This window comes from Ovis canadensis, chromosome 13 (genome assembly GCF_042477335.2).
Source record: "Ovis canadensis isolate MfBH-ARS-UI-01 breed Bighorn chromosome 13, ARS-UI_OviCan_v2, whole genome shotgun sequence".
Taxonomy (NCBI): domain Eukaryota; kingdom Metazoa; phylum Chordata; class Mammalia; order Artiodactyla; family Bovidae; genus Ovis; species Ovis canadensis.
In genome coordinates, this window is record NC_091257.1 from 49,348,418 (window position 1) to 49,372,470 (window position 24,053).

At 45.7% G+C, this 24,053-nt stretch overlaps 1 protein-coding gene across 19 annotated transcripts in view; it reads right to left on the minus strand.

The window, feature by feature from the left end:
• The window catches only part of SVIL (supervillin), a 258,674-nt gene that overhangs the window by 27,309 nt on the left and 207,312 nt on the right, over positions 1-24,053 (minus strand). For 15 of the 19 annotated variants that reach the window (XM_069547643.1, XM_069547642.1, XM_069547638.1 and 12 more), the window contains 7 exons: positions 23,849-23,926; positions 12,415-12,562; positions 7,260-7,349; positions 7,088-7,174; positions 5,647-5,824; positions 2,945-3,117; positions 1,014-1,169 (listed from right to left, as the gene is read on the minus strand). In XM_069547643.1, coding sequence (XP_069403744.1) covers positions 1,014-1,169; positions 2,945-3,117; positions 5,647-5,824; positions 7,088-7,174; positions 7,260-7,349; positions 12,415-12,562; positions 23,849-23,926 — 910 coding nt within the window. The remainder of the gene's footprint in view (positions 1-1,013; positions 1,170-2,944; positions 3,118-5,646; positions 5,825-7,087; positions 7,175-7,259; positions 7,350-12,414; positions 12,563-23,848; positions 23,927-24,053) is intronic. The other 4 variants (XM_069547648.1, XM_069547647.1, XM_069547641.1 and 1 more) reach the window with 1 other exon arrangement.

Below are 24,053 nucleotides of genomic sequence, written 5' to 3' on the forward strand. Positions count from 1 at the left end.
CAGGGATGCTGGCAAACACCCTGTCTCCCCTCTCCCAGTCTCTCTCCACTCAGCCCGCCTCCTACACTTAACAGCCTCTGTGGGCCAGGCAATCAGAGCGCCCTTCAGAGAACCTCTTGGTCCTCGGGAACCCTGAGTCTACAGAGGAACCAGCTTAGAGGGAAGCCCTGCCTTGTGCAGCTTCCAACACCTTCTCCTAAATGGTTTCCATCTTCCCACAGTCACACCAATAGTGCCGTCCCAGCGCTACAACATGGGAATGGAGGCGGGGGTCTGCACTTGTCACCGATCTTTTAAATATGCTACAAAGGACAGTGGTTGTGCAGACACAAACTGGAAACTGCCAGAAAAGCAAAGGATACGCCCTCCTTGTCTTGAGCCTGAATCTACAGCAGTGCTGCTGCTGCTGCTTAGTCACTTCAGTCGTGTCTGACTCTGTGCGACCCCATAGACGGCAGCCCACCAGGCTTCCCCGTCCCTGGGATTCTCCAGGCAAGAATACTGGAGTGGGTTGCCATTTCCTTCTCCAATACCGCAGTGCTACTGGGGGGCAGCTAATCACTGCAGGGCAGCCCAGAGCCCTCTGGTTGTGGGGGAAGGCTCCTTGGTAAAGAGTGGGGGAAGGAAGGTGTTGGCCACCCTTCTGTGCTCCCTCATTCCCTTCTCCAAGAACACCCATCTCTCCCTCTGGCTCCTTGACTCCAGCTGACCCCAGTGAGGACGACAGAGTGGGGCGAACACTCTGATGGCCGCGAGGGCATCTGGTGACCACAGGCAGCGTGTGGCCAGGGTCACAGTCAGCTCTGCTGCTCAGCAGCTGTGGGGGGCCCGTCACCAAGCTCAGGGGCCGAATGCTTCCCACCTCGTGAGATTTTGCAAAGCTGGGGTTAGATGCGGTAGTGCCCAGTGGGCTCTCCAGAGCATGTGTTCCCTCCTCCTGTCAGGCAAGTGGGGGGAGCCCAGGCCTCCAGACAAAAACTGGGGTTGCGTGTCATCCTCTCAGCCTTCAATACCTTTAACCTGCAGCAGCATCAGCTTCTTGTAGGGCACTGCGCTGTTGTTGGAATTCTGTTCCGTCAGGTTGACGCTCCGCAGGCTGACGTTGCTAAAGTTTTCTTTGCTGGCTAACCCTGCCAGGGTGACTTCTGAGAAGCTGGAGTTGGCGGACACTGGAAAGATTGAAGGATGAAAGAGAGCACAGGGCAGTGAGACATTGGGGAGAAAAGACAAGGTTCATACTCAGTGATCATGCATTAACAATCACTGCTCTTTTCTTTTCAAGCTAGTCCTGAGGGGGAAAACATACTCTTGTCTGATGAGCTCTGGGAAGCTCTGTTAGGAATTAAACACAGGATTGAAAATATAAATGCTTGTTGACAGGTGTCACCCCATCCATGCAGAGAGATAAGAAACGAGTGTGGACCAACAACCTCAGTATAAAATTAGGAGCTGGACTCATTTGCTGCAATTCCACTAAAGCCGTTATAATTCCTAACAGGGTTCAGATGTTGAAAATGCTTTCCTGAGGGGGACTGTTGGATAACTCCCATCCAGTCTTTATATGCAGAAAAGCAGGCACTCTGTGAGGCTTGGTTTAGTTCTCATCTTTTCCTGAAGGCAGAGTGAACAACTAGATGACCTCTTGGGATCCCTTGCTCTCAGATTTAAGATTGTAATAAGACGCTAGGTTCTCAGTGTGAACCAACAAATGTACATGTGCCCCCGAAAAGTGGAGGCAGAATTAAAGTACACAGAATCTGTGACAATAAATCTTTATTTCTCCAGTTCTTTGTTTTAAAAAATAATGTGCATGCTAGAGAGAAACTCGGAAAATTACTTCGCTGAGATGAAGTTCTAACACCAAAGAAATATACCACCACTTCACAATTCATATGGCTCAGAGAGTCTGAAATATACTTATTTAGTAAAACAATTATAATGAAAAGACTCAACCACCTCATCTAAATATTCTATTTCTAAAAATAAAAAACAACTTTGGTAAGTAGGTTTATGAGTGCTATAGGAAAATAAAAATGATAGCAAGAATATTCAGACCCGTAAGATTATGCATGCCACTAGCTCCAGCAGGACAACTGCTGTTTCAGAACTGGACCCCCATGTGGCTGGGCAGAGGAAAGCTGATGGCTGAGCCTGAAATGGGAACAAGGCCTGGGGACTGCTCCTCACTTTCATCATCGCCCTACCCCCACTGCCCGCTCCCACCACTCCTCTCAACCCACATCCCAACTTCAAGGAGCCCGAGGTCCCCTCTAAAGCAATATGAAAAGCACTGGTTTGTACTTAAATTAACAGCGTAAAATCTAGGATTAGGCAAAGCAGGGATGTGGGACACTTGCCCATGAGAGATCAAATTTCTAGATCAAATTTTCTAGAATCAAATGGAGTGGAGAACTGCCAAGTTTGGAAGTGGACTAAATTACAAAGCCCAACCTCCCTTTCCTCCAGCCTCTGGAAAGAAAACTCAAAAAGACTTAAATGAACAGAGGGCTTCCCTGGTGGCTCAGACAGTAAAGAATCTGCCTGCAATGCAGGAGACCTGGGTTCAATCCCTGGGTCGAGAAGATCCTCTGGAGAAGGGAATGGCTCCCCACTCCAGTATGCTTGCCTGGAGAATCCCCATCGACAGAGGAGCCTGGTGGGCTCCAGCCAATGGGGTCGCAAAGAGTCATGACTGAGTGACTAACACTTTTACTTTATGTGAACAGATGGGCCACACTTAAGAGTTTCTGTGAGAAGCCTTCACCCTCCAAGCAGATTTTCTGCAGGTGTGCATGCGTGTGTACAAACGTGCTCATTTGTCTCTCACGAGTGTCTCTGAGCACCGTGGCTGGCCTTTGCAGAGCAGGAAAATGAGAGATGGAGTCACCTGCCCCCCGCCCCCCCAGTTCCCGAGCACACAGCTGGGGGTGGGCCCCAAACTCACACTTTTCGACTTTCATCCGCTTCGACTCCACGAAGGCCACGTTCAGTCTCTGCTCAGTGTACTCCTGCAGGAGATCTTCCCTCGCGGCCAGCATCTTCAGGGGGTTTTTGGAAGCCTGGACCCGGCGCTTGGGCCGCACAGCACGCTTGTGCTCAGCCACGGAGGATGTCAACCTACGAAGCAGAGCAGAGCTGCTGTGGCCCAGGGCTGCAGTCTCCCCCTCGCTCAGGGGTTTGCAGGTCTCTGACCTGGAGCGTCCAGCTCCACAGTTTCATTTCTTGACTGCATTATAAATCTTACAGCTCCTCCTCCTCCTCCCACCACTCCACCAACAGTCAGAGGCTCTTGGAAGGTTGAAGCCCATTTGGGTCCAGATCCCAGCCAATCCTAGGAGCCCTGCTCTCATGACGCCTCTGGGATTCCACCTGGAGGAACAGCTGGCGCCTCTGGGGCAGCCCACCCCACTCCTGGTCAGCGTTGATGGGTGAAAGTCCTTCCCTGTTATCATCAACCCCCTTCTCCACAGCATCCTGATCACCTCCTGTTGGAAAAGAATCGCCTTTCCTTCTCTGGGCTCTCTAGCAAGCCCTCTGAGACTAGTCAGGCATTGCTTCTCGATTTAACCCTCCTTCCTGCAGACTCAACTTCCTCTCCATGTCAGTTTTTCAGTTCCCAATTCTCCCACTACTATTCTCCTCCCAACTCACTGTCCCCCTTTGGAAAATAAGCACTATTTTGAAGAGTATATAGAAATAAAAAGAGGCCCCCAAACTATGACCCTCTCTCTCTCTCACACACACACACACACACACACACACAACTCTCTGGGGCTGAACACCAGACATGAAGATGGGGGTACACTCTGTCACAGAGTTTCCCAGCAGACTCTAGCTGCTTTTAACATCCAAGTGCATGGATCTCTGTCCCTGGAGGTCCTCTTTCATACATAACATTATCATCTGTGTATGTGTGTAAACACGACATTTCAATGTTCAAATTGTATGTAACAATTTACACAATGACATCTGGATGAGGAGGAAATTGAGAAATGGTCCAATAACCATGTATGCAAATAATACCCAATATTAAAGGTGGGGAGTGGCAAACTGTTCATTTTCTTAAGATAGCAAATTGAAAACAAAAAAACTGAACACACTGAAAAATGCAGAATGGGTATCAGGAACAGCTTAAGGAAAATTTATGATGACCTTGCGGACTTCTGGAAGAGACAGGCTCTCTGACAAATTGGTGGGAAGCAGATCAATGTGGATGGTGTGGGGTAAGCTCACCCAGCATGCTCTCCCTGCTTCTAGTAGGTGGTCCTGGATTTGCTTTTGTGAGGACTGCCTCCCTCCATGCCCCACCCTCTATCCCAGCTCCAGAGCTGAGGGGGATCCAGAGACCACCACTAGCCTATCAGCATCTTCCATCCCCTTGGCCGCAATGATGGCTGCAGGGCTGCGTGCAGACCTGAGCTCCTCCTAGGACTGCTGGGCAGGGTGACTGCCTGAACAGGAGTGGCCACACAGCTGAGCTATAAATCTGGAGTGAGGGGTGACCATCTAACGTGGAGACAGCCTGAGAGGGAAGCTGGCACAAGAGAGACCTTATTCTGAGCCCCTGGAACCTGAGGTCACACCTGCACTTTTCAAGGAGTGAACCTGTAAATCCCTCCACACTTCTCTTCTGCTAAAGCTGGTTGGACTTGCCTTTCTTTGCAGCATTTGAGATCAAAGGAATTCTAACACCATGGACACTCTTCTTTAGTGGCGTAGCCAAATTTCTGTGTGAAGAGGGACCTGGGACAGCACTGATAAAACCCTCGGATCTATTGATCTTATCAATGATGGCAAATTTCATTGATTTTAGTTTTCAAAGTTGAGTAAGAATTCAACACGTCAAATGAAAGAGAGGCATAAAAATGTTGGTTAACCAGCGTTCATGAAGTCTGAAAGCAATAGTTGAGTGATGTGAAAAACCCATCACATTATTTTTATGGACCAGGCACATGGTGTGGATGCAAGGCTTTCTGGCAGAGAGGACGTCAGTCCTGGGCACGCAAGCTCCATCTACTCCAGTGTCTAGTTCTAGAGAATAGTGATTTTGAGACAAGCTGGGACCTGCGACTTGAGAACTTTTTCTGCAGTGATAACAGCTGGACAAATATCTCCTCTAGCAACAAAATATGAAGACACTATAAGGGACTAAAAATAACTTCATGCGTGTGCAATTGGGGCAAATTATGGACAACAAAATACAAAAAGCCCAAAAAGACCCAACTGCCATTTCTGAAGAGCTGGGAGCAAAACCAGGGCACTGCACATACCTGCTGTGCTCAACACCACCAAAGGCGTGGGTAAACTACCTAAGCCACCCACCCTCCTGGTCCAAACCCTGGACACACCCCTTCCCTTACCCCATAGAAGGAACATGCCCGCCCCACCTCAGGGAGCCAGCAAGGGCACCTGTCGCTTGTTCTTCCTTCCTCCTGCTGCAGCAGGGGCCCCAATAAAGCCTCGCCTGCATTTCCTGTCTGGCCTCAGATTAATTTCTATAGACTGGGGAAGGCCAAGGACCCAGTCGGTGTCAGTCTGGCTATTCTATTGCAGAAGGTGATAACGGTGAGAGAATAAAGTGCTATGCCGAGGCCGGTGAAGGGATCCATTCTCCAAGGGTGAATGATGGGAACTGAAATAACTTACTTGGGGGCATAAGGATCAAAAATGACATCGAAATCCTCGTCCAGCTCCACAGGGCTTCTCGGTAAAGAGGAGTCCACGCTGCGGTAAAACTTGGCAAAGGTTTCGTCATCGTCCGGCTTCATCACCTCTTTCACCGATTTCCCAGTGACAGTGAGGACTGTTTCTTGCATCCCACCAACTATCAACAAACAAGCAAATCAATGTGTGTAAAAACATGACTTCAACTCTGCTTCACTGTCTTAAAAATTACTTTCTTCCTGCTAAGATCCAGGAGTGGCGCAAGCATGACTGCTCCCAGATTCTGCAGACGCCTCTCGGGCACCAGCTGTCTTCTCAGGAAAGGGCTGAACAAAGCCCGCCCTGGGAGTGGGAGGAGGTGGACGCTGAAGTCACTGGCAATTTCTGAACCTGTTCTTTTTGCTCTTGGAGACAGAACTAGCCTCAGCTTTGTTCTAGATCAGGGTTAGGTAAAATCTTTTTCTGCAAAGGGCCATGTAGTAAATATTGTAGGCTCTGCATGGGAGGCTATTTGACTTGAGTTGCAACTTTCACGAAGCTGCAGCTATAGCACAAAATTAACTATTACCAATAAGCTAACAGATGGGCATTACTGTGTTCCAATAAAACTTTATTGACAAATACAGATGGGAAGCTGGATTAGTCTGCTGGCCTCTGGGCTACATACCTGTTACACACAGGTAATAAACTGTGAATTGTTTGTATTCTTTACCTTGCCAGCTTGGTTATTATATGACACTTTTGTATTTCTAGTTTAAAGTGGTTGTTTGTATTATTTTCAACCTATAGGGGGCACTGTCAATAGTGGGTACTTAGTAATAGGTAAGTTTTAAGTACTGGATGTTTTTCTTAAGAGACGAGGCTACTTCTGCATGTTATGCTTTAATTTTATATACTTCATAGACTTTTGTATTAAGATCTTTATTTATTCACTACAGTTTTCTTCTAGAAACTATTTGTGACAATCAGATATAATAGCAGCTGCTACCTTATTGGAAAATGACATATACAATCAGATCATGTTGATTTCATGTCATAATCTACTTTCAGGGTTAAAAGCAAAATTATTGAGTCTACAATCCTGACTGGATAACATCCCAAGAGTTTAGATCCAGGCACAAATGTGCTATTGGGAGCCACCCAGTGAGTACATTATCAAGTGAATCAGAGCTTAGTAATCTAATCAGTGTTGACCAATAAATTAACTTTTAAAATATAACATAAGATAATGCTTACAGTACGCATTGGTTAAGTCACAATAGAAGACAATTTAGCTAAGGAGAAAAAAGCAATTCATGTTGGGATTCAGAGATTCTGCAAGTGGGGTAGGTATTTTTAGGTTTCCTGAGCTACCCACTGAACCTTGAGCCACACCAGCCACACACACGTGAACCACAGCTTCCCTCTGGCTCCTGGTATGTACCTTTGTTATTCAGCCTTCTTAAGAAGGTTTCCAGCCTGTCCAGCTTGAGGTCCGACTCTAACTGCATGTCTGGTCTGGCTTCGATATCTGGGCAAGTAGGAAACACAGTGAGAGAAGCACTGAGGGCTCTTCTGACCGCAAACCCCTTGCACGTCAGGGCCTCGTGACTCACCTTCCAGGGGTTTGGAAACTGGTGTAGTGCCCCTTGTTTTGCTGCAAATAGGGGATGCTACCGGGGTGATGGCAGTGGGGGACGCCAGACCTGCAGGGAAAACAAAGAAGTAACTGAGCATCTCAGGATCACTTCTGGAAATTCCCAGAACCCTGAGGGAGCACCATGAGCCCTAACAATTTAGAGAATTTACAGACAGACATGGGACACACACACTTACAGGAAAACTGCCCACACAGATAAGGTTTTATTGTTTCTAAGGCCTGCAGCAGCTGTCAGTCTGCCATTCCACACTGAACAATGAAGACACATCCCTAACATGCAGATAGGATAAGAGAGTGCAGATGGTGATCGAAATGTCCTTGAACAAAGGGAACATTGACTTCTGAAGGCCTTTCGGGCACTGGAGGTAGCTGAAGAGAAAGCATACCGTTGTCCCTCGGTATCTACAAGGGACTGGTCCCAGGACCTCCTGTGGGTACCAACATCCACGTGGATGCTCAAGTCCTTTATATTAAATGGCATATTTGCATATAATCTACACACATCCTCCCATATGCTCTAAATCATCTCTACATGACTCCTAATACCGAAGATGATGTAAATGCTTTGTAAAGAGTTGGTGTAGCAAATTCAAGTTTTGCTTTTCTGGAATTTTATAGAATTAAAAAAAATTTTTTTTTGATTGTGGTTGGTTGGATTTGTAGCTGCAGAACTCAAGAAGGCGGAGGGCTGGATGTTTCTGTAACATCTCTCCAGGGGAAACAGAGACCTGGGCTGTCATGCTGGCTGGCGAGTTCCCCAGCCCTGGAGTTGTCCTCCCGGCTGAGGGGATGTGGGGACAGTCTGGCCTTTAGGGGCATCATCAGAGTGTGATCTACTAGGCAATTACCCAGAGAGTGCTAGGCTTTGTAAGAAAGACACAAGAGTGACAGTTTACATATGTGCGGATGTTGGAAAGTCATGCTGGTCTTCGGTGTGGCTGGGAACTAGGGACATGCTTTCACCTGCATCTTTCGAGGAGTTGGATGGGGACCCTCTAAGCAGAAAAATGATAAGAGACACATAGAAAGGGAAGGCAAACATTCCAGCATGAAGATGGCATCTGATTAGGCCAGAAAACTGAATAAAGACATAGATGAGTATTTTTTCCTAAACTTAGAAGGGATTTTCAAGGGGGGCAGGACGGGTAATTGGTACACATACAAAGAACAAAATGAGATGTTAACATTCTCTGTATCCATTTTTATTAAAAGAGAAACCATTAGGTGACATTGCTATGTTATCGCATCCGAGAGACCACAACTGAGAACCACATCCTGAGAATGTGTAAGTCATGATCACTTACAAGGAAAAAACCCAAGTGAATGGATCTGCTCCTCCCTTCTGTGAGTTGGAGAGGAAGATGTTTGTTACACCATAAAACTTGGAAGGAAAAATACTGAAACGCAGTTTACAACTGAAATTTTAGGTGACATTCCAGAAGCTTCTCTGGTAGCTCAGATGGTTAAAAAGTCTGTCTGCAATGCAGGAGAACCACTGGGTTGGGAAGATCCCCTGGAGAAGGGAATGGCTACCCACTCCAGTATTCTTGCCTGGGGAATCCCATGGACAGAGGAGCCTAGTAGGCTTCAGTCCATGGGGCTGCAAACAGTCAGACACGACTGAGCAACTAACACTTTCCAGAAGTACTTCTCAACATGTACACATACTTCCTTACTGATGTCAATAACGTTAAAAAAAAAAATCTTTACAAGATCTGCAAAGAGTTTGTATCTGAGTGAAACTCAATTTTCTTGAAAGATATTAAAAATAAGTAAAATTTGGTATCAAAGGCTGGGACAGTAGCTCATTACCTGCTAAAAGGATGTGTAAGAGACATGGGGACATAACATTAGCACAGAGGTTATTCACTCTGAAGCCAATGAACAGGCTTGACACCAGCCCTTTGTCCAGTTAGGGTGCCCCCTGCTGCCCATTCAGGCAGCTGCACCCGTGAGCTCTTAAAGGTGCACCCGCTCTTTCCAGCTAGAGACAGGGTTTGTCTGTGATGGGGGCAATGGCACCCCACTCCAGTACTCTTGCCTGGAAAATCCTATGGGTGGAGGAGCCTGGTAGGCTGCAGTCCGTGGGGTCACGAAGAATCGGACATGACTGAGCGACTTCACTTTCACTTTGCACTTTCATGCTTTGGAGAAGGAAATGGCAACCCACTCCAGTGTTCTTGCCTGGAGGATCCCAGGGATGGGGGAGCCTGGTAGGCTGCCGTCTATGCGGTTGCTCAGAGTCGGACACAACTGAAGCAACTCAGCAGCAGTGATGGGGGCAGGCATATAGATTTAAGTTTCACACTGTTAAATCACTCTCCATAGCTCTTTTCAATGAATTCTATGGACAATAACCAGTCACCTGTTCTCTTAGAAAACATTTTACATCTTTTAAAAATCGTATTTATTTAATTCCTTGGCTGTACTGCACAGCATGTAGGATCTTAGTTCCCTGACCAGAAGTCAAGCCCGTGCCCTCCCCGCCGCACTGGAAGCACAGAGTCCTAAGCACTGAACTGCCAGGGAAGTCCCTCAGCTCTCTCTTCTTCAAAGGCATACTCTGAATATCTTCCTTCCAGGAGAAACCTACAATACCACAGAAATCTATGGAGTACTCACTGATCTGTGGACTCTACCAATATAAAAAGGGGGACAGCCCTAATGAGGTGAGGGGAGAAAACAGCTCCTGGGGTGACAGAATGAAAATCAGGCTACGGAGGCCTCTTGGCCATTCACTGCTACACTGTCATCTGATGAGACAGGAAGTGTGGGGACAGTTTCATTCTTTGGCAAGTGTAGTAAATCGGATGTTCCACCACTGAAAATCCAAAAGAGCCAACGGCTCAGTGAAGTGCACGACTGTGCAGGTGATAACAAACACCAGCGAAGCGGGCCACCGACGTTTCACTAGATGGAAAGCTCAGCAAAGCCATTCCCCGAGCAGAGCCACAAAGCAGCTGTTAAATCCAGATCCCTGATTTACTCAGGAACATGTGAAAGGAAACTCATCCGCTAAGGGAGGAGGAGGGTCCCTGATTCTGTTCTCCATAACTGCCTAGGAGCAAGGCTGCTGCTGCTGCTAAGTCGCTTCAGTCGTGTCCGACTCTTTGCGACCCTATGGACAGAAGCCCTCCAGGTTCCTCTGTCCATGGGATTCTCCAGCCAAGAATACTGGAGTGGGTTGCCATCCCTCCTTCAAGGGATCTTCCTGACCAGGGATCAAACCTGCATCTCCTGCAACTCCTGCACTGCAGGCAGATTCTTTATCACCTGCAAATATATACGGGCTGCTGCTGCTGCTGCTAAGTCGCTTCAGTCGGGTCCGACTCTGTGCGACCCCATAGACGGCAGCCCACCAGGCTCCCCTGTCCCCGGGATTCTCCAGGCATGAACACTGCAGTGGGTTGCCATTTCCTTCTCCAATGCATGAAAGTGAAAAGTGAAAGTGAAGTCACTCAGTCATGTCCGATTCTTCGCGACCCCATGGACTGCAGCCTACCAGGCTCCTCCATCCATGGGATTTTCCAGGCAAGAGTACTGGAGTGGGTTGCCGTTGCCTTCTCCAAGGAGCAAGGCTACTTCCTCTGATATCCCCATGGACAGGGACAGTGGTATCTGGTAGTAAGGACCAGGCTTCAAATACATTATGATTTTTAAGATGAAAGACAAAAAAATGAAACCCAAGTAAAAGGTCATCAGGATAAAAGGCCAGGCTAGAAGCTGGAAGATCTAAGCTATGGTTCAAGTTCTCGTTGTGGGCCTGAAGAATCTGCTTCTGTTAACATAGGGATGGGGGTCATGCAAAGGAGATAGTTCTGTGACTTGGTGACAAAAATCCTCAAATGCCACCTCATTCTGAGAGTAAATTACCTTCTGTTATCCTTTGATAATTCCAAGATTGTTGTTGTTGTCTAGTCGCTAAGTCATGTCTCTTTTGTGACTCCATGGACTGTAGCCCCTCAGGCTCCTCTGTCCATGGGATTTCCCAGGCAGGAATACTGGAGTGGGTTGCCATTTCCTTCTCCAGGGGATCTTCCCAGCCCAGGGACTGAATCTTCTCTCCTGCATTGGCAGGCGGATTCTTTACCACTGAGCCATCAGGGCTTCCCTAAATTCCAATATTAGTTAAGAATCAATTTGTTAGAAAGGATTCTTCCACCAATATTTGGGTTAATCTCGGTTCAAGAGTTTCCTCTCCCTCCCTTCCTTCCTTCTGCAGATACTTATCCTGAGCCTACAATGATGTAGGCTCCATCTATGACTGAGGATCCCAAAGGGTATTGAGAAAAGCGAACTGCAAACCTATGAAGCAGATGACAATATAAGTTAATTCTATTGATTGAGAAAACCTTCATCACTAAATTGAGAAATTTACTCAAACAATAGCTTGGAAAATGAAGGCATGTGCACGCACGTGACAAAGGGACCCCGGATTTTAACCATTTCCTACAGGCTGCGGAGCTGCAGAGCTCTCTGACGACTTGATGAACCACGGGGTTCGTCAGTTTCACAAATCTTTGGATTCCCACTGAAAATCAGTTTCAAGAGCTGAGCTGCAGCGAATATGACCTGCCTTCAGGGAAATCTCACTTTCCTGGAAATGCATACATCTTTTAGACATTCAATAATACATCTCTGGAAACAGGGCTTTGTAGCCAGGGAACTCTGGGTTGATGGAAAGAGACCTGGGAATTACCCTAAATGGAAGACGACGAACTTCTGCACTGAGAAAGGCTTATTTGAATGAACTAATTGCCAGATGGCAAAAAAAATGGAAATAATTTCCAAGCAATTACAGGAAAGGACTAAAAGTTTGATAGCAGATCTGCAAAACTGCTCTTTGATACCTGGGCATTTCCAAATGACTGTTCTGAAATGTGACTAACTGAATCACACGTCACGTTGAAGACGATACGGTCATAAGAAGATTTTCAGTTGGAGTAGCTCACAAAATGTGTACTCAACTTCAGTTAAGAGTAAAAACCAGAAAAGACCAAGGCTTGGTTTTTTAAAGTGAGCTATCCTACGCCACCCTCCCTTCTGTGAGTGATGGAGCTCACACACAGGTCCACACTTGCGCACACACACACACACACACACACTCTGACCTCGCTTCACCATCCTGCCGGCCACGGTAAACTGGGTAGAGTCGTTGGCTGCTCCTTTGCCCCTGGTCTTCCAGGCGTCCTCTCTCACGGTGATGAGATGCTTTCTCTCTTCAATAGTCATCTGGCTCTCTCGACTTTCTGTGACCCGCTGTTTGCAGCATATACCAGGGAGAAAACAGGAGAGGAAGTCACAGAGGCATGAATGTTAGCATAGAGCATTTCATGAGCTGGAAAGCAAAGAGGAGTCCTGCACTGGCCCCTAATGTCCACAGCTGTTCTACCTGAAATAGGTCTGGCTTCCTATTTCCAGCTTGGGTTACAGATCACCACCAACAACCCTGGAACTTCAGGTTAGAACTTGGCTTTTCACTTGTTTGCTTGGAACACCAGAATATCAAAATGATGCTTTGTAAAAAGAAACAGGAAGAGAGAGATTGTCTTCTTGCCATGAATCTTCCAGAGTTTTCAACTTTCTCTGTTTCACTTATCTAAACACAGTTGACTAGGAATCTTTGTTCATCACGCTCAGAGAGCACAGTTCGTTGAGAAAATCTTACCTACTATAGATTTTTATCTACATGGTCAACCATAAAGTAGAGAAAGCCGATTAGGAGGAAGGTGAGTTATTAGAAGGTTTTCCGGAACTCACGTGCTTTTTTCTACAACAACTATTTTATATGGGCAGTTAGGCAACCAAAGTAAGCCCGCAAAGATGGCTTGTAAGTCACAGAATATCTGACATTGAGGCTGAACTGTGCTATAGACATAGCCTACATGTATAGTAACATTTCTATGTAGAAAAGGCTTACAAATGTTTCTCATTGGGGTTTTGGAGACAGTTGCTTCTTTAGTGTCTAAGCCCTTGGGGACATTATTTAGTCTTATTTGGTCTAAAAGGCAGAAGCTGGAGGATTCTCCAGGAGACGGAGGAGGACAGCGATGGGCAGGAAGGAGGCGGAGGTGTGGCCTGAGGAGATGACCAGGCAGGGAGCGGGGGCGGGGCGCGGCGGCGGTGGGTCGGAAGGGTTGGGGGGTCGGGAGGGAAGCTGCCACGGGAGCCAATGTTAAGGAAAGAAAAGCATCGCCAGAGAGCAGAAAGCGCTTCTGCCTCCAGGTCCTTCCTAGGAAAGGGGTCCTAAGGATGGTGATGACCCCGGTTTGTGCTTGTACTTTAACCGCATTATCTTCTGAGATCCAAGGAGGCCCTTTCTGCTGGAGCATCTGCTTTCAAACCACAGGCGAGCTCTCCTTAACTACTCTGTGGTCTCCCCAAGCTCCTCTGCCCATGTAAGGAGTTCTTTCTTAGATAAAAAGTCAACATAAATCAAAATGATCCTCAGGTTTTCCACAGACACAGTGGGAGGACCAAGGAGCCCTGACGGGGAAATTCATCCCTGGGGACTCGGTGATACTTTTATTCTCCACTGCTGTCGATCCCACTATGGCAAATTAGCTTCCCTTCTTTGCAGCCAAAGATGGAGAAGCTCTATACAGTCAACAAAATCAAGACCAGGAGCTGCCTGTGGCTCAGATCATGAATTCCTTATTGCCAAATTCAGACTCAAATTGAAGAAAGTAGGGAAAACCGCTAGACCATTCAGGTATGACCTAAATCAAATCCCTTATGATTATACAGTGGAAGTGAGAAATAGATTTAAGGACCTAGATCTGATAGATAGAGTGCCTGATGAACTATGGAATGAGGTTCGTGACATTGTACAGGAGATAGGGATCAAGACCATCCCCATGGAAAAGAAATGCAAAAAAGCAAAATGGCTGTCTGGGGAGGCCTTACAAATAGCTGTGAAAAGAAGAGAGGTGAAAAGCAAAGGAGGAAAGGAAAGATATAAGTGTCTGAATGCAGAGTTCCAGAGTTCCAGCAAGAAGAGATAAGAAAGCCTTCTTCAGCGATCAATGCAAATAAATAGAGGAAAAGAACAGAATGGGAAAGACTAGAGATCTCATTAAGAAAATCAGAGATACCAAGGGAATATTTCATGCAAAGATGGGCTCGATAAAAGACAAAATGATCTGGACCTAACAGAAGCAGAAGATATTAAGAAGAGGTGGCAAGAATACACAGAAGAACTGTACAAAAAAGATCTTCATGACCCAGATAATCATGATGATGTGATCACTCACCTAGAGCCAGACATCCTGGAATGTGAAGTCAAGTGGGCCTTGGAAAGCATCACTACGAACAAAGCTAGTGGAGGTGATGGAATTCCAGTTGAGCTGTTTCAAATCCTGAAAGATGATGCTGTGAAAGTGCTGCACTCAATATGCCAGCAAATTTGGAAAACTCAGCAGTGGCCACAGGACTGGAAAAGGGCAGTTTTCATTCCAATTCCAAAGAAAGGCAATGCCAAAGAATGCTCAAACTACTGCACAATTGCACTCATCTCACATGCTAGTAAAGTAATGCTCAAAATTCTCCAAGCTAGGCTTCAGCAATACGTGAACCGTCAACTTCCTGATGTTCAAGCTGGTTTTAGAAAAGGCAGAGGAACCAGAGATCAAATTGCCAATATCTGCTGGATCATGGAAAAAGCAAGAGAGTTCCAGAAAAACATCTATTTTTGCTTTATTGACTATGCCAAAGCCTCTGACTGTGTGGATCACAATAAACTGTGGAAAATTCTGAAAGAGATGGGAATACCATACCACCTGACCTGCCTCTTGAGAAATCTGAATGCAGGTCAGGAAGCAGCAGTTAGAACTGGACATGGAACAACAGACTGGTTCCAAATAGGAAAAGGAGGACGTCAAGGCTGTATATTGTCACCCTGCTTATTTAACTCTATGCAGAGTACATCATGAGAAATGCTGGACTGGAAGAAACATAAGCTGGAATCAAGATTGCTGCGAGAAATATCAATAACCTCAGATATGCAGATGACACCACCATTATGGCAGAAAGTGAAGAGGAACTAAGAAGCCTCTTGATGAAAGTGAAAGTGGAGAGTGAAATAGTTGGCCTAAAGCTCAACATTCAGAAAACGAAGATCATGGCATCCAGTCCCATCACTTCATGGGAAATAGATGGGGAAACAGTGGAAACAGTGTCAGACTTTATTTTTTTGGCTCCAAAATCACTGCAAATGGTGACTGCAGCCATGAAATTAAAAGACGCTTACTCCTTGGAAGAAAAGTTATGAGCAACCTAGATAGGATATTCAAAAGCAGAGACATTACTTTGCCGACTAAGGTCCGCCTAGTCAAGGCTATGGTTTTTCCTGTGGTCGTGTATGGATGTGAGAGTTGGACGGTGAAGAAGGCTGAGAGCCGAAGAATTGATCCTTTTGAAGTGTGGTGTTGGAGAAGACTCTTGAGAGTCCCTTGGACTGCAAGGAGATCCAACCAGTCCATTCTGAAGGAGATCAGTCCTGGGATTTCTTTGGAAGGAACGATGCTAAAGCTGAAACTCCAGTACTTTGGCCACCTCATGCGAAGAGTTGACTCATTGGAAAAGATGGAGGGATTGGGGGCAGGAGGAGAAGGGGACAACCGAGGATGAGATGGCTGGATGGCATCACGGACTCGATGGATGTGAATCTGAGTGAACTCTGGGAGTTGGTGATGGACAGGGACGCCTGGCATGCTGCGATTCATGGGGTCGCAAAGAGTCAGACATGACTGAGCGACTGAACTGAACTGAACAGGCCAATAGGAAACAACCTCCAAACTCACTCAGGAAGATGACAGAGGTCAGCATCCTTAATCTTTTTAAGGCTCTGGGAAGACGGAGAGATGCAGGGTAATGGGGCGGGGGCAGGGGTGCGGGGAGGCTCTCCTTCCTTTCCAGCCACATAAAAACCAAGTCTGCACTGGTAAGATTTGGCTTAAGCCATGGACACAAATTTCTCCATCACTGAACCTATATATCTTCCTTTTATAGAACTCTCCTATAGAGCAGTCACAGTCAGGACTGATTTTGAGATCACTGGCAATTAAACTAGGCTAAAAACCATCTCCTAAAGAGACATGGTGACTAAATGTAATATGTGATCCTGGCTGGATCTTTGATGGGATGGTGTGGTGGCTAAAACGGATGTTATTGGGGGGAAATGAACACAGTTGGGATATAGTCTATGGATTAGATAAACAATGTGTCAATATAAAATCTCCTCCTCTTGAGACTATGGGAGTGTGCTACAGTCTAAGGCTCTGTGTCCCCCTGCTCCCCACCAGTTCACATAGTGAATCCTACTCCCTAATGTGATCCTTTAGGAGGTGGGGTTTGGAAGGTGATTAGGTCACAAGGCTAGAGCCCTCAAGAATGCCATTCGTGCCCTGATAAAAGAGGCCCCAGAGAGCTCCCTCACTCCTTCAGCTGCATGAGGGCACAGTGAGCAGACAGGGGTCTAAGAACCGGGAGGTGGACCCTCACCAGACACTGACTCTGCCAGCACGCTGACCTTGGACTTCTTACCCTCTGGAACTGAGAGAAATAAATTTCTCTTGTTTATAAGTTACCCAGTTTATGGTATTCTGTTACAACAGCCCAACCAATCAATCCATCATTCAATCCAGGAGAAAAGGGTGAAGGGGGATGTTGGCAGTGGGGATGGGGGATGAGAGGGGGTGGGGAGGGGACAAATGCCAACAACTGGTGGGTCTGTTCAAGGATATATAAGAGTATCTGGCTATTATGACAACATTTCTATAAGTTTTAAATTTTATCAAAATAAAAAATTATCAAACAAAATCCCTTTCCCTTAACTTTCCTACTCATGATTGGTAAGATGACCCTGGTTCCAAGTAACTCTCTGAATCACATGCCCTCATAAACTGAGATGGACTTCCTAGGAAAATCTCATCAAATTTTGAAAAAGAGGATAAGTTTTCTTAAAACATGAAGTTTCAGGAGTGAATTTTAATCAAATCAATATGACACTTGCCTTAAAATATTTTTAAAAATATGTAAAATGCCAAGAAAGTTTTCTTTTCCAAACACCTAGACTTTACGATTTATATGGTGACCTCAGCAGAATCTCCCGAGCCCTGGGTGTGGTGGGAGGGGTGCTTAATGACTCAGAAAAACAGTGTCCCCAAATCAGCAATTCCATTTCAGATTCTCCTGCAGCTCCTGGGAGAAGGTGATGGATGTGGGCCCTGGGATACACAGATATTCCAGGATTTAAAGTGTCCAGAAGTTTGCCAAATCTATGTTAGGGAGCACGCTTTTCATGTGCCTCTAGATGATATTACTAAACATAAAAGTTTTTGCCTTAACTTTGCCACTTAGTTGGGTTGCTCAAAATCCTCCTAATTAATTCCCCTTCAGTTCAGTTATGACCAACCTAGATAGCATATTCAAAAGCAGAGACATTACTTTGCCGACTAAGGTCGGTCTAGTCAAGGCTATGGTTTTTCCTGTGGTCATGTATGGATGTGAGAGTTGGACTGTGAAGAAGGCTGAGCGCCGAAGAACTGATGCTTTTGAACTGTGGTGTTGGAGAAGACTCTTGAGAGTCCCTTGGACTACAAGGAGATCCAACCAATCCATCCTAAAGGAGATCAGTCCTGGATGTTCATTGGAAGGAATGATGCTAAAGCTGAAACTCCAGTACTTTGGCCACCTCATGTGAAGAGTTGACTCATTGGAAAAGACTCTGATGCTGGGAGAGATTGGGGGCAGGAGAAGGGGACGACCCAGGATAAGATGGCTGGATGGCATCACTGATTCAATGGACACGAGTCTGAGTGAACTCGGGGAGTTGGTGATGGACAGGGAGGCCTGGCGTGCTGCGATTCATGGGGTCGCCTTATCTGACCTTAAATGGCTCTATAATGTAACAACAAGTATATATATACACACACACACATATATGTATGAATATATGACATATACACCTTATATATCATATATATATATATATCTTGTATATATCATATATGTGTGTATATATATCATATATAATGAGGTATATGCATACGGTTTATTTATTCACTGTAGAAATGAATTAAAATGTATCACAAGTTGCTATTAAATTTTATAACTCAAAATATGTAAACAGGTAACATGGACCTCTTTGTCCATGTACTTTTTGTTTTTTTCAGATTAAGGCATCATGATTCTCTTATCTTGCTTTTCCCTTCAAAGTTTTCTCTTCCTTCATTTAGAGAAGGGCATAATTCATAGTAGAGTAAGCACTGTGTCATTTTTCAGGTTTTTCTAGGTCTAACTGATGAGATTTAGGATTTGCTGGAAGAGGGAGGGAGTTGGGGCAGAACAGGAATAGAAGCCCTACCCCTTCTAGCCTTTACTCTTTCAAACACAGATCTCATGAACATGGTACAGAAAGAAGAGGGGTAGGGGAAGAGGGAGAGAGGGAGGGAATGCAGCGAAACAGCTGGGAAGAAAGCTGGGTCCTAGGGATGAATAGAGACTTTAGGAAACTGTGCAAAGGGTTAATAGAGAAGAACGTTTTCAGGTTACCACGTTGTTACTTACGGGTTTGTCTCCATACACCTCAGAAACCACATTTCATTAAGTGTTTCTGACACAGGAGGTGATACACAAGAGAGAGAACTAATGTGTGACTAGGATTAGCGTAGCTCTAAGGCTAAGGTCTGTCTAGTTAAGGCTATGCTTTTTCCAGTTGCCATGTATGGATGCGAGAGTTGGACTGTGAAGAAGGCTGAGCGCTGAAGAATTGATGCGTTTGAACTGTGGTGTTAGAGAAGACTCTTGAGAGTCCCTTGGACTGCAAGGAGATCCAACCAGTCTATTCTGAAGGAGATCAGCCCTGGGATTTCCTTGGAAGGAATGATGCTAAAGCTGAAGCTCCAGTACTTTGGCCACCTCATGTGAAGAGTTGACTCATTGGAAAAGACTCTGATGCTGGGAGGGATTGGAGGCAGGAGGAGAAGGGGACGACTGAGGATGAGATGGCTGGATGGCATCACTGACTCTATGGACGCGAGTCTGAGTGAACTCCGGGAATTGGTGATGGACAGGGAGGCCTGGCGTGCTGCGATTCATGGGGTTGCAAACAATCAGACACGACTGAGCGACTGAACTGAACTGAAGGGTAAGATTCTTCTACAAGCGGAGAGCTTTGTAGATATAAAATATTGTGATCTGTCTTTAAAATTTTTATCTTACTCACTTTGAGTGAAACTACATCACAGGAAGAGACCGTAAAAGCATGTGTTAAGTGAAAGAAATAAAGTACGGCAACAAATCAGCATTCTCAGTTTTCAAAAATGCTGTCACCTTTCAAACCCTGTGCACTGTTAAGGAAATTTAGCTTTGCCACCTCCTTAAGTGATTTCTATCTATCACCAGGGCCCAGAGCCTCAAGTGGCCTGGACAAAACATGGAGAAAGATTTCAACTAGGTTTGGATTTCAAAGTGACCATAATTTGGTCTTGTCATCATTTACCAGCAACTAAGATGAAAGGAGGGCTTCCCAGGGGGGTCCGTGGTAAAGAATCTGCCTGCCAAGCAGGAGACACAGGTTCGATCCCTGGGTTGGGAAGATCCCCTGGAGAAGGAAATGGCAACCCATTCCAGTATTCTTTCTGGGAGAATCCCATGGACAGAAGAGCCTGGCAGATTATAGTCTATGCAGTTGCAAAGAATTGGACATGACTTAGCAACTAGAGAACAACAACAAGATGAGAGGAAGGGAACAAAGGGAAATTTATTTTGCTATAGCCCTGAGGCAAGTGGAGGAAGAAAATATATCAAGACACTTCTACACAACTATCAGAATGGACAAAATTCAAACAACTGACGCCACCAAATGCTGGTGAGGACGTGGGGCAACAGGAACACTTATTCGTTGCTGGTAGGAATGCAAAATGGTCCAGCCACTTTCAAAGGTAGTTTGGTAGTTCCTTATAAAACCAAGCTTACTTCTACCATATAATTCAGCAATCATGCTCTCTGATATCCAAACAAGCTGGAAAATTATGTCCACGCAAAAACCTCCAAAGGATGTTTATAACAGCTTTACTCATAACTGCCAAAAGCTTGGAAGCAACCAAGATGACTTTCAGTAAGCAAATGGATAAATAAACTGGTTCAGCCAGACAAGGACTATTATTCAGTGGTAAAAAGAAATGAGCCATCAAGGCATGAAAATACATAGGGGAACCGTAAATGCATATTACTGAATGCAAGAGGAGAGTGAAAAAGTTGGCTTAAAGCTCAACATTCAGAAAACGAAGATCATGGCATCTGGTCCCATCACTTCATGGGAAATAAATGGGGAAACAGTGGAAACAGTGTCAGACTTTATTTTTGGGGGGCTCCAAAATCACTGCAGATGGTGACTGCAGCCATGAAATTAAAAGACACTTACTCCTTGGGAGAAAAGTTATGACCAACCTAGATAGCATATTCAAAAGCAGAGACATTACTTTGCTAACAAAGGTCCGTCTAGTCAAGGCTAAGGTTTTTCCAGTAGTCATGTATGGATGTGAAAGTTGGACTGTGAAGAAAGCTGAGTGCCGAAGAATTGATGCTTTTGAACTGTGGTGTTGGAGAAGACTCTTGAGGGTCTACAAGGAGATCAGTCCCGGGTGTTCTTTGGAAGGAATGATGCTAAAGCTGAAACTCCAGTACTTTGCCACCTCATGGGAAGAGTTGACTCATTGGAAAAGACTCTGATGCTGGGAGGGATTGGGGGCAGGAGGAGAAGGGGACGACAGAGGATGAGATGACTGGATGGCATTACCAACTCAATGGACGTGATTGTGGGTGAACTCTGGGAATTGGTGATGGACAGGGAGGCCTGGCGGGCTGCAATTCATGGGGTCCCAAAGAGTCAGACACAACTGAGCGACTGAACTGAACTGAACTGAATGCAAAAAGTCAATCTGAAAAGGCTACACCTTGTATGATTCCATCTATCGGACATTCTGGAAAAGACAAAAACTAGAAAAGAGATAAGTTTCCTGGGAGGGAAGGAGAAGAAGAGGGAGGGATGAGCAGGCAGCGCACAGAGGGGTTTTAGGGCAGTGGAAGGACTCTGTACAATACCATAATGATGGATACGTGTCATTACACACTTGTCAAATTCTTAGCATGTACTGTACCAAGAGTGAACCCAACTATAAACTATGGACACTGAGGGATAACAGCTTGTCGACTGAAACAAATATGCCATCTAGTGGGGGAACATTGATAGTGGGGGAGGCTGTGGGCGGGGTAGGGGAAGAAGGAGGTATGAGGGAAATCTCTATACTTTCTTCTTAATTTTGCTGTGAACCTCAAACTACTCTAGAAAAATAAAGTCTATAAAAAAGTATACTACATATACATATAACGTGTATTATATAAGTATGTGTGAGTGTGCATTCCAAGTCACTTCAGTCGTGTCCAACTCTTTGTGACTCTATGGACTGTAGGTTGCCAGGCTCTTCTGTCAAGGGGATTCTCTAGATAAGAATGAAAGTGAAAGTCGCTCAGTCGTGTCTTACTCTTTGCAAACCCAGGCAAGAATACTGGAGTGGGTTGCCATGCCCTCCTCCAGGGGATCTTCCCCACCCAGGGATCAAACCCGAGGCTCCTGCACTGCAGGCAGATTCCTTTATGCTGAGCCACCACCGAGCCCATGATGTAAGTGTACGTAGTTTATATTTAAAGACTTCAATAGGGTGGTGGAGGGAAGGACTGGGAGTGTGGGATTAGCAGATATAAAGTAGTATATATAGGACAGATAAACAACATGGATCTACTGTCTAGCACAGGGAACTATATTCAATGCCTTGTGATGAACCATCATGGGATGGAATGTTAAAAAACAAAGAATGTAAAAAGGAAAGACTTCAATAATATATCTTTTCTTCTAAAGTTTCACATTGACATCACTTCCCTGGTGGTCTAGTGGTTAAGAACTTGCCTTGCAATGCAGGGATGTGGGTTTGATCTCTAGTTGGGGAACTAAGATCCCACAAGCCAGGGAGTAACTAAGTCCGCAAGTCACAAGGGAATCTGTGGGCAGAGCAATGAAGTCCGTGCGCCACAGTGAGAGTCCATGGACCTCAATGAAAGATCCTGCATGACGCAACTAAGACCTGAGACAGCCAAATAAACAAATAAATATGAAAAAAAAAATAAAGTTTAACATCAACTTATTTCCCCCCTTAGTGACGGAACAGCAGGTTTGCTCCAGAGTTTATCCTCGTTTTTGAAGTGGACACTGGCTGGTTATGCAGGGCTAGGTTGCTATAGACCTTTACTCCTAACTTCAGAGGAAAGGAGTTAAGGCAAGAGCAAGAAAGGCCTCTTTCGGGAGAAGAAATGGGGCGTTTCCATTTACGAAAATGCCAAATGAAGCAGGAGGACCCTCCAGACCCTCCCTCTGGCTGAAACCCTGCGCCTCTCCCTCAAAGGCCAGTTTGTCACCACTAGTCCTAAAAGGACAGGACAGTCACAACCTGAGAGGCCACCTGACTGGGCGTGGTCCCTGAGCTGATGAGACAGAGGCCCTAAGACTGGTGTGACCGGCCAGGTCCCACAGACGAAGGCTGACTAGCACCTGGGGCTCGTCGTGGCAAAGGGGATGCCACCACTTTTTCTAACAATTTTGACCCCAGGGACATTCCAAGGGGAATAAAAACCAATTGTCAGTATTTCTAGCTTTAAACATCATTGCATATTAGGCACTAACAGAATTCCTCAGCCCAGGCTAGGACTCCCTTCTGGTCGAGCTCAGACAGGGTTGCAGCAAGGTGGAAGGTGGGGAAGCAGGACTGTGGTTTCCATGACAACAGCGCCATAGCAGCCAGCTTGCATCAGGACCACGGCTTCCACCTTGTCTCTTCCACGCCCCCGGGTGCTTCCACCACCTCCTCCTACTTGATCAAGGTAAGCAAGATAATCTGTCTCCTGAACTGGAGCCAGGAACACCCTGGGCTCCTGACTCAATTTAGAATATTAACTTACGGGATTATGTGGTAGTTTGAATGGGAGAGGAGTTTGGGGGAAAATGGATACATATATACGTATGGGCGAGTCACTCTGTTATGCACCTGAAACAATCACAACATTGTTAATCAGCTATAAAACACAAAATGAAAAGTCAAAAAGAAAAAAAAAAACCCCACAACATAGATTAAAGGGGAAACTTTCCTCTTCAACCAGTTTCATGACTATGAGATGGATTAATACCATAAGTCTCCCTAGAGGTCTGAGCCGAGGTTATGACGCGTGCGTGCTCAGTCGCGTGTGACTCTTTGCGACCCGCGGACTGTAGCCCGCCAGGCTCCTCTGTCCATGGGATTCTCCAGGCGAGACTGGAGTGGGCTGCTATGCCCTCCGGGTGACTGACCCGAAATACATGAAGTAATTACATTTATACACACACACACATACACACAGAAATGCAGCAAACAAGTTACTTTCCCAAATGAAATAAGTTTCTCCCTGCCACTCAGAAATTGCAATGAGGCATAATACATTTAGGCTTTTCCTCACCTGATTAATAGATACAAAAGACAGGTATTTATGGGCAGCAGGTAGAGCAGGAGAATAAGTAGAAGCGTATACAGGTTCCTATAGAGCAAAGCAAGAGGATTAGAGATGAAAAAAGATGATTCATCAGAGCGGGGTGGAGGAGGGGAAGGACAAAAACAAGGCTTTTTCTCACAGAAAGTTAATTTACTCATTGCAATTTCAATTC